This window comes from Phasianus colchicus, chromosome 22, assembly GCF_987193195.1.
Source record: "Phasianus colchicus chromosome 22, bPhaCol1.hap1.1, whole genome shotgun sequence".
In the NCBI taxonomy this organism is placed as follows: domain Eukaryota; kingdom Metazoa; phylum Chordata; class Aves; order Galliformes; family Phasianidae; genus Phasianus; species Phasianus colchicus.
In genome coordinates this window covers 3,451,384-3,462,243 of record NC_143457.1, presented here as the reverse complement: position 1 = coordinate 3,462,243, position 10,860 = coordinate 3,451,384, and the positions used below count along the sequence as shown (strand labels likewise).

The following is a 10,860-nucleotide window of genomic DNA, read 5'->3' as shown; positions in this document are numbered from 1 at the left end:
AGATGGCCACCACACAAGATGGCGGCTGCACAAGATGGCCGCCGCACAAGATGGCCGCCACCCCACAGCCCTGCCCACCCTCCCAGGAGGCGAGGTGATATCCCGGGGCATGCAGAGGCAGACACGAGTCCCCGAGGCACCATGCTTTATTCTCAGGTGTGCAGGAGGACAGGGAAGGAGCTGAGGGGATGGGGTGTGTGATGACAGGCAGGCGGGCAGCCCAGCAGGGCAGCACTAGCAGGAGGTGAAGGTTTTCCAGAAGAAGTTTTTACAGGGCGCCTTGCGGTCCCGCTGCGAGAGCTGAGCCAGCCGCCCCAGCACCGCCCGCTCCTCCTCCAGCTTGCCTTCCTCCTCCAGGTCTGGGGAGGCCACGTCTGCGCCCTCCAGGAGCCCCGCCAGCATCTTCAGCAGGGCATCCCTGCGCAGCTTGGTCTGCTCCTGTGGGCAGAAAGAAGGAATGATGACAGCCCAGGCAGCCCCTGCGGCCCCTTCCCACCATCATCCTCACTGACATCCTTCAGCTTTGTCCAGCTGAGCCAACAGAACCACAGGAAGCATACGTGTGTTGTTGTAACAAAGAGTCTCCAACAAATAGGCACAAATTAGTAAAATCCCTTGCTGCCTGCACTAATTGTGCAGTGAATGCCAAGCTGCTTTCTCCTCACTGTCCTGGCTGCCCAACATACACCTTGGAAAGGCCGGGGTAGAGGTATGGAGTACAGAGCAATATTAAATTAAGCACACGGGGCTGTAACCCACTGTAAAATGCTGGGAATTCAATGTAACAGAGGAGAGGGCCTGGTTGGAGTGAGGAGAGGTGCTCCAAACAACTGGAACACAGCACTTAATCAGAGGCGATGGGCAGTTTGTATTTTTGTATTGCAGCAGCCTGACCCTGGGGTAAAGCAGAAGGAAAGATGGTGTTCTTCTCCATCCCTTTGCCACAAAAGCTTAGGGAAGAGAGCAGTCTCTGGTCTGGAGCTTAAGGGATTTCCATCAGAAATAAGAATCACAGAACCATCAGAGTTGGAAGGGACCTCTAAAGGCCATCTGGTCCCACTGCCCTGCAGTGCACAGGGACACCCCAGCTCCATCCGTGCTCAGAGCCCCCCAACCTGACCTTGGGTGTCTGCAGGGATGGGGCACCACCTCCTCTCTGGGCAGGCTTAGTGTAAAAACAGCTGTGAGCTAGGTTGTTTATATGCTACCCATCAAGCAAACCTGAGGAATTCCCTCTTGCTTGAGCATTCCTGGCCCCTGTGACCCTTCAGCAGAAACAGCTGGCACTGAGTAAGGTGGGATAGATGCTCTGACAGGAACAGATTGCTGCTTCCCATGCAGATGAGAATCTTGGAAGTGGATTTGCACATTGCTTCTCACAAATGTCATCTTTATTGCTGGAAGGTTGTAGTTACCCGTTGGCTCTGCCAGCGGCAGCCTCCACCAAGGTGAGCAGCTCAGAAGATGGATGAACGGAGGCAGAAACAAATATACTGAGTTTCTTTGATAGAATGCTTATGGATATTTTTGAAGAATTTATTAGCTCTAATTACTATGCCTATTTCCACACCCAGAGAAATTAGATGCTATGTTTGGAGCAGAAGAACAGATAAAAGCCAGTTTGTGTCCATTCCAACTCCTGGTCCTGCATAGAAGGTACAGAATTATCTTGAGCCTCAGGAGGATGGGCTGGGAATTGGGAACTCAGCAAAATGCATCTCCTGGGTCATCTCCTCCTCCTAAGCCACTTTCCTTGCTGTAAGCACTCTGTTTTGAACTAACCAGCTCCAAGCAGAGCCACAGATGAGCCCTGCATTGTTAAGAGCCATCTGCTAAGGATTCAGCTCTTCAGTGAAGAAAAATGAAATAGCTATACTAAAATGTCAGATGAACTGCTCCAAACTCAGAGATGGGAAGTCAGAGCTCAGCCTGCTGCTAGAGGATTGTTCCTTACGCATGATCAGCTGTGGCTGTTACTGAAATGAGGCAGCTCTTCCTCTGCACTAATCCATTGCTAACAACCTTTCTGTTTATAGCTCTTCCTGAGTTGCCTGAGATGAAGACTCTTTGGAAGCAGATTTGAGCACTGGTGGGTCGTGGCACCCCTTTGGATTGATGCTCAGCTCCCTGCACTGCTTCCACCAGCAATCAGTACACGCACATCTTTCGTTTGCACTGTTATACATTTCATGGTAGTTGATATATGGAATCCTGGTTTTCTTCATGTTTAAACCATTTGTCTGAGTTACAGGAATGGTGATTGCAGACATCACTACATCAGCATCTAACAGTTTTTCAGTTTGTAGACTACTCTGTGGAGAACAATTCTATTTTGACAGATATTGAATCGTAATTTTGTAAGAAACTGTGTTGGGAATTCATAATACTTGAAGGCATTTTTTACCAGAGCCTTACTGATTTATTCTATGCAACTAGTTTCATTTTCCCCCAGCAGCTGGCATGTCCACCAGCTAAGAGATTCACTTTTTAAGTGCTGGATTTGCTACGGTAAGAATGGACGGCTGAAACTTCAGAGTTCTCCCCAGAAGGGTTAATCTCAGGCAGCTGCAGAAGCCCTGCTCTCCAACAGAAAGCCATTCCTAGCACCTCACACTGTATTTCTGTCTCGCAGCCAGTTTTACTCTTAATAGGATGTGAGAACACTTAAAGCAGCAAGACACTGATGGATGAGCTGGAGCCAGCGCTGAGACAGAAAGGATGATATGGGTGCACAAAGGAGAAGTCAGTGCCTTTGAAACCGACACAGGAATCCTTCACTTGTCTGGGGAGCACCTATCCAGAACTGAAATAACAGCAGCACTACAGATACAGCTGTGAAATAGAGCAGCACAGCGTTGTGTGACTGAACACAGCTCAGAGGAACCCTGGGGATGGCGAGGAACAAGCAGGTGAGAAAACCACGGGGCAAGGGCAGGCAGCACACAGCACTTGCCTGTGATTATGTTATGCTATTGCTTCCTACCTCTTTGGCCTCTCAGGGAAATAGTCCAGCAGAAAAAAAAAAAAAAAAAGTTATTATAGTGCTGTAGCTATTATAACATTAGAGTTTTGCCAGTTGGTAGGATAATTATATTGCTATAATAAGTTCTGCCACTGCATAGAGCCTGTGCTGGTTCAGAGTGTAATTATTCTAGCAGAACTATGTCGGTATAACTCCCCCTGTGAATACTACTCTGGAAAAAGCAATTTTATTCTGATATAATTACTTCATTTATTATTCCTCTGTTACTTTCTTACTGAACCCATCTTTTAAACATTTGTCCTTCCCTGGAGTCCTATTTAAAATATCATCTCCCTTGATCATTTTACCAATTATGTATCTTTTCTCTCCCTCCCTACTACTCTGCTTCATCCTCTCGTGCTGCACTCCTTCAGCAATCTTATTTTCTCCCTCTCCCTCCTCTGGCCGCTCTGTTTTCTTTGCCAGTTTTTGCTTAGTTCAGATTTCACTTTTGCAATCCTCAGGAGTCTGCTGTGGTACCTTTCCTAAATAAACTGGCTAATAAACTGTAGTAATAGCCCTGCTTCAGCAGCGCGTGAAGCTGTACTGTCTTGGAACACGCAGAGGTAGAAGTGTTTACATCAAGTAAAACCCAACTGCCCTTTTTATCCATCCCCTGACAACTTCAGCCTGCTCCTGCATGCTCCCATCCCACCCAGCTCCTGCACGGGGTGCATTATACTCACCCTACTGTTCTGTAACGCGAGTCTCTCTTCTCCAGGCAGCGCCGTGGCTCTCACGCTCCACACCAGCAGCAGAACAGACACCAGGCTGGCCACCAGCTGCATGATGCACAGGCTGTGACTACTGTGCTGAATTAGGAAGACTGGGAGAGGGAGCTGTTTCTGGGCTCTCTTCTGCCTCAGACAATGGCTGCAGCCCCTTTTATAGCCCTCCCCCTAGCCCAGTGGGTGACGCAAACAATTAAGTCTATATCAAAGGCAAATTAGACTTTGGAGAGGTTGTTAACACTTGGCTGCTTGAGTGGGATACTTCAGTGCCTCTGGGCTTTCCATGTGCCAGACCTGCAGAGAAAGCGAGGGTTTGGGATTCTCCAATAACATGCTGTTTCTTCACCCCCAATACTTGTAGGAAATATCTGTGCCTCTTCTAGTTAGCTAAATTCCACTTGGGAACATAACATTGGCTAGAACAGGCCACCAGGCTTGCACCAACCTCTGGCCAATGCTGGGCGACTCAAAAGGAAAAGGTAAAATTTTTGGCCATCAGTACTAAATATGAGCAGCTCAGACCTTCAGCCATTGTGTCTAAACAGCTCTGGACTCAGTGGGTACTCGGATCTGGATCTCTGCAAGCTGTGATATATCCCACAGTGGAATGCCAGTATGCCTGGCTTTCCCTTTACAGTAACGTGGGGACACAGGTTGCAGCTATGCAATAACATCACACTTTGCAAATGTATCTGCAGCTACAAGGAGGCCGGTTGGTAGTTACTGGTTTTTGTTTTTAGTATTGTTTCAATGTGTCTTGAACCAATCCCATGGATCAACACAGTGAATTCTGACTTGGAGACGCTGGGTTTAAGTCTATTAAAAGGAAAACAAACCACTGAACAATCAATCATAACTGGAGCTGTTCCATGCAGTGGGACTTCAAGAAGCCTGCGATGTGCTGACACTGACTGCAGGCTGCTTGGCATGTGTCCCCACCTTCTCTTGCCCCTGATTAGTAGTAAAGAATGCTTCTCTCTTTGCACAAAATATGATCCCAGAGTGAGACTGGTTTGGGGACCAGCAGAAGGTACTATTTAAATACTGCTGCCTGCTTTCCTTTGCCCCTGTCACATAGGGTGGCATTTACTGTCTCATTCTGTTGAGACGCAGTGACAGAGCTAAGGATCTCATCTCACTTTCTCCAAAAGCATTTACCTCAAGACAAGCTCCATTCTGAACCAACCCCAGCAGTCAAAAGGTGAATTATGATCCTAAGTTAGCACATTAAAAAAGCACAGCAGAGTGACTTAGCCAGAAGGTTTCTGTGTCAGAACAAAATGAAACAGAAAGATGTATTCCCCACTTGCACTGCTCATCAGTGTCAAAGTTCTTGGAAAGAACATAATGAAGTTCTGCCTGCAAACAATCCAGCTCCTAATGCCAGCTATACCATCCTGGGTGCTCGAGAGAAAAGATGCCATCTCATCCATGCATATTTGAAAAGAAATACTGGATTCCCTCACCAAAAGTTACAAAGAAGAAAAAAGTTTTTCTAAATGATAGGGACCTGTGGGGAGTTAATGATCCAGCAATTTCTATAAATGAATTTTCCTGAGAAAACTGTAACCCCATTGCTTCTCATCCCTCCTTGTGAGGACTAGCTCCCATGCACCAGTTTCAGATGAAACATTACCCATTTCCTTTTAAACTCATCTTGCTAGTTTATCAGAATTGCTGCATTACCCTTCTTAATGGATTCTGTCAAATGCTTCCCAGCATGTCTGGGGCTCTAGACAGAGAGCAGCGAAGGAGCAGACTCCAGTGAGTAAAGCAAATCACTGGGACCTGTGAAATGACCTGCAGCTGATCTGCTGTGGGAGAGGAAAAATGGGAGAACAGCAAATGGAGAAAGCACGCTTGGTTGCTCAAGAGGAACGAAGGGCATGTACCTGTGTGAGATGTGGCTGGGCTGACAGGCAAGCAGAAGGTGAATCTTGTACTGCTGCTTACAGGGCAGGACCAAACCTCATGGGCCAAGTCGCCCAAAAGCTAGATACAACAAAAGCAGTACAACCAGGTCTCCATGCTGGGTGCTGAGCCAGAGCACATCAGCTTCTGAGGAGGTCCATTGGGATGCAGCGACCCAGCTGCAAGCAAGTCTGCCCTGGGATTAAAGGGCAATAATAAAATAATTAGCATCTCCTAATGGGGTTGGCTTTGGAGTGTATCTGCCCGGACATGCAACACCAAACCTGCATCCATCTGACCAGCACGGTGCAGACAAAACCTGCACTTCTACTTAGGGAAAGGCAGGGACCCTTCCCAGCTGTGAGGGAGGGGAATAAGCACACATGGAAGCAGTTCCACACTGGGACCAAATCTCTAGAATCAAATAGGTTCTCTCAGCTGCTCTGCTTCAGCACCCTTCAATATCAGAAGCTTTCCATTTTTTCCCAGATTCCCCCATCTTCCCTTTCCTCTACATTAGCCTGTCCTCAAGCTCTGATCCTCTGGCCCTTTTGTAGTCCCTTCTGTAACATTAGGGCTGACTTCCTTCTCCAAAGGAAGCAGAATAACTCCACAGTGATACAATTTGTTCTTTATAGTAACAGGAAAAAATATCAACTGGTTGCACCAGGATTGCTACTATTTCCCATTCTCTGTCATGACTGGCTGACCTTAAGGTGGCCCAAACTTTTCCTTTGCCAGCCCTTAAATGCTTATCACTGTACAGGTAGGTTTAAAGCCTTCCCTTGACATCCTCTTGACACTTTCTCTCCCTCAGTTATCTGACTCACTTATTTAAAAGTCCTTTTTCATCGATTTTCATTGACACTCTCTTCTGACTGGAGCAGTATGAATGGGTTGCTACCACTTTACAATGAGGGCAGATCCATCTGCAATCAGCATGCCTGTGAACATGTCCATCAGAGCCTGGTACAGGTGGGGATCCTCCAGATGGAAATTCAGCATAGAAGGTGGCCTGAAAAGGCCTGTGTAGGTACCAAAGCTCACAGAATATGCTTATACAATTACAACCACCACCATCTTTTTGTGATAAAGGGTGACCAAGCCATATGCATAGGGGATTTTGTCTTCGAAGGAGTTCATTGCCCTCTTGTCAGCATGTCTGTACAGCAGTGAAGGCATTATTGGAATACAAAAGGGAACACAGTGTCTGGCACCAAATGCCACATTAAGGAATTAGATCATCTCTATTACTTTCTTCTGTGGCTTGGATATTTGCTGTCTTCTACCCTGGTCTTCTACCCTATTTGTTGCCTGGTCTGAATTTGAATCACCAGACTTTTTTGAAGCATGCTGCAGAATTGCATCAGGCTTCCAGAACAGTCAGGTTCCCAAAGGTGGGACACTCAACTGCAGCTGAAGGAAGAGTTGCAATACCTCTGCTTTCATGTCACTGGAAGCCTTTCTGCTTGCCTTCAAGAGTCCCTGGTTGCAAAGGACAAAACAATAAATAAAGCAATGCTCATCTGACAGTTGCGAGCCTTCCTGGAAGGGGAAGGGATTTGTCCACGGGTCTGAAATCACAGCTGATTTATCAGGCCAGGCTTGCAGTATTCCCTCACAGTGCAGCCCCCGAAGGACTCCACAAAGCATACGGGTGGCTGTGTCAGCCATGGCTTTCATTGGCTCTAATCTAACAGACCCCAGAAAGAGCGTGGGCTGGAGCCTACAGCTCCCGCTCATCTCTGATGAGAGCTGCAGAGCAGGTGCAGGGAGGAGGAGGGGAATACCGCAGGGATGCTGCTGTCAGAGCACACATAACTACAAGCCTGTTACAGCCCTCTGGGGAGGCAGAGTGTGAGGAGCAGTGCTGCCTTCTCTGGCCGTCGACCTCGACAGGACTGCAGGAGGGCAGGCATAGTGCTTCAGTGCTATGCTCAAAACCTTTCATTTCAGCGTGCAACGTAAAGCTAAAACACTTCAAGTTTGCCACTCAAAATCATCTTCAAAAAACAACTACTTGCTATGAGACACTTACTTCGAAATTCTTCAAGCTTTCCACTGAACTTGCCTTGCCCAGCTCCAAGCAGGAGGAATGTCAGGCTGTGAAACAGGCTAAGGATGTGTGGGATAACTACTGCCTCGTGACAGATGAACTGACCTCTGTTACACCAGACTCATCCCATCGATGGCAAGGGATTCCTGAGGGATTGCATATGCTCTGTGCCTTGTGGGAATCAGGCAGAAACAGCTGGGCACTGACGTTAGCACACAGGGCTGATCCTGCCAGGGGTCGCTCGGCTGGGAGAGCCTCACACGGGGATTCACTCCACGTGGGGTGAGGTTATTCCTCTCCTGCAGCTGAAGAGGGATGAAACACACAAAGGTCATCACATACATCACCTTGCCCTTGTTGCAGGATCAGCTTGCTTAAGCAAATTCCCTCTCGGTTCTGTTCAGTACCAAGGAGAGGGCAGCCAGCTCCGTGTTCGATGTGGCTGCCGTTCAGGAGCAGCCTGTCACTGACATCTTTCAAATTCCTAATGATCCTCCTGCCTTCATCTGCTTCATATGTTGCTGTTCTATAATTGAGATCCCCTGGCTCTAATTCCCCACCTCCTGCATATTTAAAAGCATTTAACTCCATCCTATACACAGCCAGGAAAGAGCTTCACCGAGACTTCTCAGTACGTAACTTCATTAAATTTCTCATCTTACTTTTTAATGGCATTTTGTCTGACTTTGTCTAGACTGGAGCTGCTTTTTCATGCTTTTGTCCCTTTTTCTCCCCACAATTTTATCATAGAAACTGGCCTCTCCCTGAACTTGGTGGCATTTTTTTTTTTTTTTTTTTTTTTGACTGTTTGCTTATTGAGACTGCTGCTCTCTGATGCAAGATGAATTGTCATTCCTACCTCAGCAATCTCTTGCTCCAGCCAAGCTCCATCAATAATTCAAACCAGGCCTTGATAACATTAGCTCTGGATGAATAAGACACTCATACCAATTAACTGGCTGAAAGGGCTCAAGAGATATGGGCAAGAGATTTCTCTTAGTTTTTTAAGCTCTTTTCTGAACTCTGAAAAATTGAGTTAGTTTAATAAGTAAAGCACACAGAGCAGGGAGTCTGATAGTTCAGAAGGCGCCAAGAGGCTTAAGGAATTGATGTGCTGAAGCCCATCAGGCTCTGTTACCTCATCTGACTCCACCTGCTCTGAGTGATACTGCAGTGCGTGGTACATGGGACAAAGCCTGTCACTGTTCACATAGCTCCCAGCTTAATAAGGTACAGGAACATGACTGCAGCATGTCTAGACAAACAGCATCTTTGTGGATCTCTGCTTACGAGCAGCCTTGCCTGACTAGCCTCAGGCAAAAGACAGCTAAGACTCCAGAATAGTTACTCAAGCCTTTCAGTTGCCCAACTGAAGACGCTGCAAAGACGACTTTCAAGCATTCGTGCTCAGTTCAGTTGGAGACCCCATTATTTTTCTCCTGTTAGGCATATCCCAAATTGTCAGCCTCTTTTTAATCCCTGGCATCCTAGTGCCACAGCATCCTGCAGCATAACAGCTCACACCTCGTTACACTTACAGAAGGAATAATCACCTGCAGACACCATTACTGACAGGTGACCACCACGAGAAATGCTGCTTTAGCAGTTATATGTCTTGCAGACCTCATGGCAGTGCTTAACCAAAAAGCGAATTTTAAGAGTCCTAAATTGCTCAAAGCTGCTCAGACAGAACCAGCCTCAGAAGCACAAATTCACGTTCCCTTCTCTTGCTGCATTGTTAATGAGTGCTCGATTCAAGCACTGATGTGTCTTCACCTATTGCAAGGCACTGAAGTATGTAACTGCCTGGAAAGGATACTGATTTAAAACTACTCAAATTGTTTACTTATCTACACAGAGAATTTGCAACTTAGATGGCAAACAGCCTCATCCTCCTGTTCTCACCATCGCTCACTCACTGAACTTTCTTGAGAGCTCAGAAAAACAGAAGGAAGCTGTGTGGGAGCCAGTAACAGGTTGGAGGGAGCTCTTTTGCTCCTGGGCATTGTACTCACCGATGGTGGGTGGAAGGCTTGAACTTGTTACCAGTTGGCAGCTGCTCTGAGGCCTTCCTGGATTACAGTCTTAGTCTTGATCTGGCTCCAGGAGAGAGAAGGTTGCTAGAGGTGGTTTTCTGTCAAGGATGAAGGGCTGAATGGGGCTCAGGTCCCACAGCAATTTAAAGAGGAGTAGCTAGAGCCAGCCTCTATTATACTGATCTGCTCTTTGTAATTAACACACAAGAGTAGAACAGTGACAATGCCTCTGTAGCCTTCTGTACAAGGACAAATCTAACTAATCAGTAACTGTGGGGAAAAGAATTGTTTCCCAGACAATTAAGAGACAAAACAGATGAAAGTTTCTAGATACAACACAACCAAAACATTATCCACTTAGCTCTGCAGCTCAGCAATGCTTCTGCAAACCCTTACAACTACAAAGCAGCTACACTGACACCGGTAGGGAAGGGGCAAAAATCAGGAAAGAAGTGGGAAGTCTCACAAAGGAGAAAGCAGGAAGGTATTTGCTGGCACCACCGAAGCAGGCCTCTTGCTGTAGGCAGTCAGTGGCTGCACCATCTGTGCTGTTTGCAAGGTCACATTTATGGCAAAGCTTGATCCCAAACGCTGCAAAATCCTGCTGCTTCTGGTTTTCTCTCATCCAACCCAATCTCCCTCAGGACTGGATTTTTTTTTTTTTGATTCTCCTGATGCCACCTAGCGACTGTTCTCAGCCTGTTCAGCACCTGGACTTCAGTGCAGTTTCAGCCCTCAGAGCCACTCAGCCACTGCAAATTGGCTGAGGAAAAGTGCAACTGAGTGGGGCCAGCGACTGACAGGAAATAAGATGTGTGCACAGGGAGATGGGCAGATAGAAAACAACTTGGAAAGGTACAGCACAGGCAGCATTTGCACTAGGGAATAGTTGGAATAGAAGGTACAGACTTCTGCAGTGCAGAGGATGACAGAAGCTGGAGCTGTAATGCAGCCAGGTTACAATACAAAGCAAGCAACGGATCATTCTCCACAACTTATTTTTATGACATTTGTCAGCTCTAAAGACAAGGGAGACAGGAGGGCACACCAACCAGCGGGCGTCCCTGGATGTCTTTGACAAGCACAGCAAACTTTCAGACTTGT

The 10,860-nt window shown here is 47.0% G+C and overlaps 1 protein-coding gene across 1 annotated transcript; it reads right to left on the bottom strand.

The window, feature by feature from the left end:
- Nucleotides 1–234: 234 nt before the first annotated feature.
- CORT (cortistatin) lies at nucleotides 235–10,775 on the bottom strand. Its single transcript, XM_031613261.2, has 3 exons — nucleotides 9,736–10,775; nucleotides 3,709–8,025; nucleotides 235–438 (listed from the first exon to the last, which is right to left on the bottom strand). Exons 2-3 carry the CDS (start codon nucleotides 3,808–3,810, stop codon nucleotides 235–237), a joined length of 306 nt encoding a protein of 101 aa, XP_031469121.1. The 5' UTR covers nucleotides 3,811–8,025; nucleotides 9,736–10,775.
- Nucleotides 10,776–10,860: the final 85 nt, after the last annotated feature.

What these genes read in the sequence shown, in the direction of transcription:
- CORT (XM_031613261.2), bottom strand. Translation starts at nt 3,810, where the DNA reads ATGCAGCTGGTGGCCAGCCTGGTGTCTGTTCTGCTGCTGGTGTGGAGC. An exon ending in TCGCGTTACAGAACAGTAGG is followed by an intron (nt 439 to 3,708) that starts GTGAGTATAATG and finishes TTCTGCCCACAG; the next exon opens with GAGCAGACCAAGCTGCGCAG.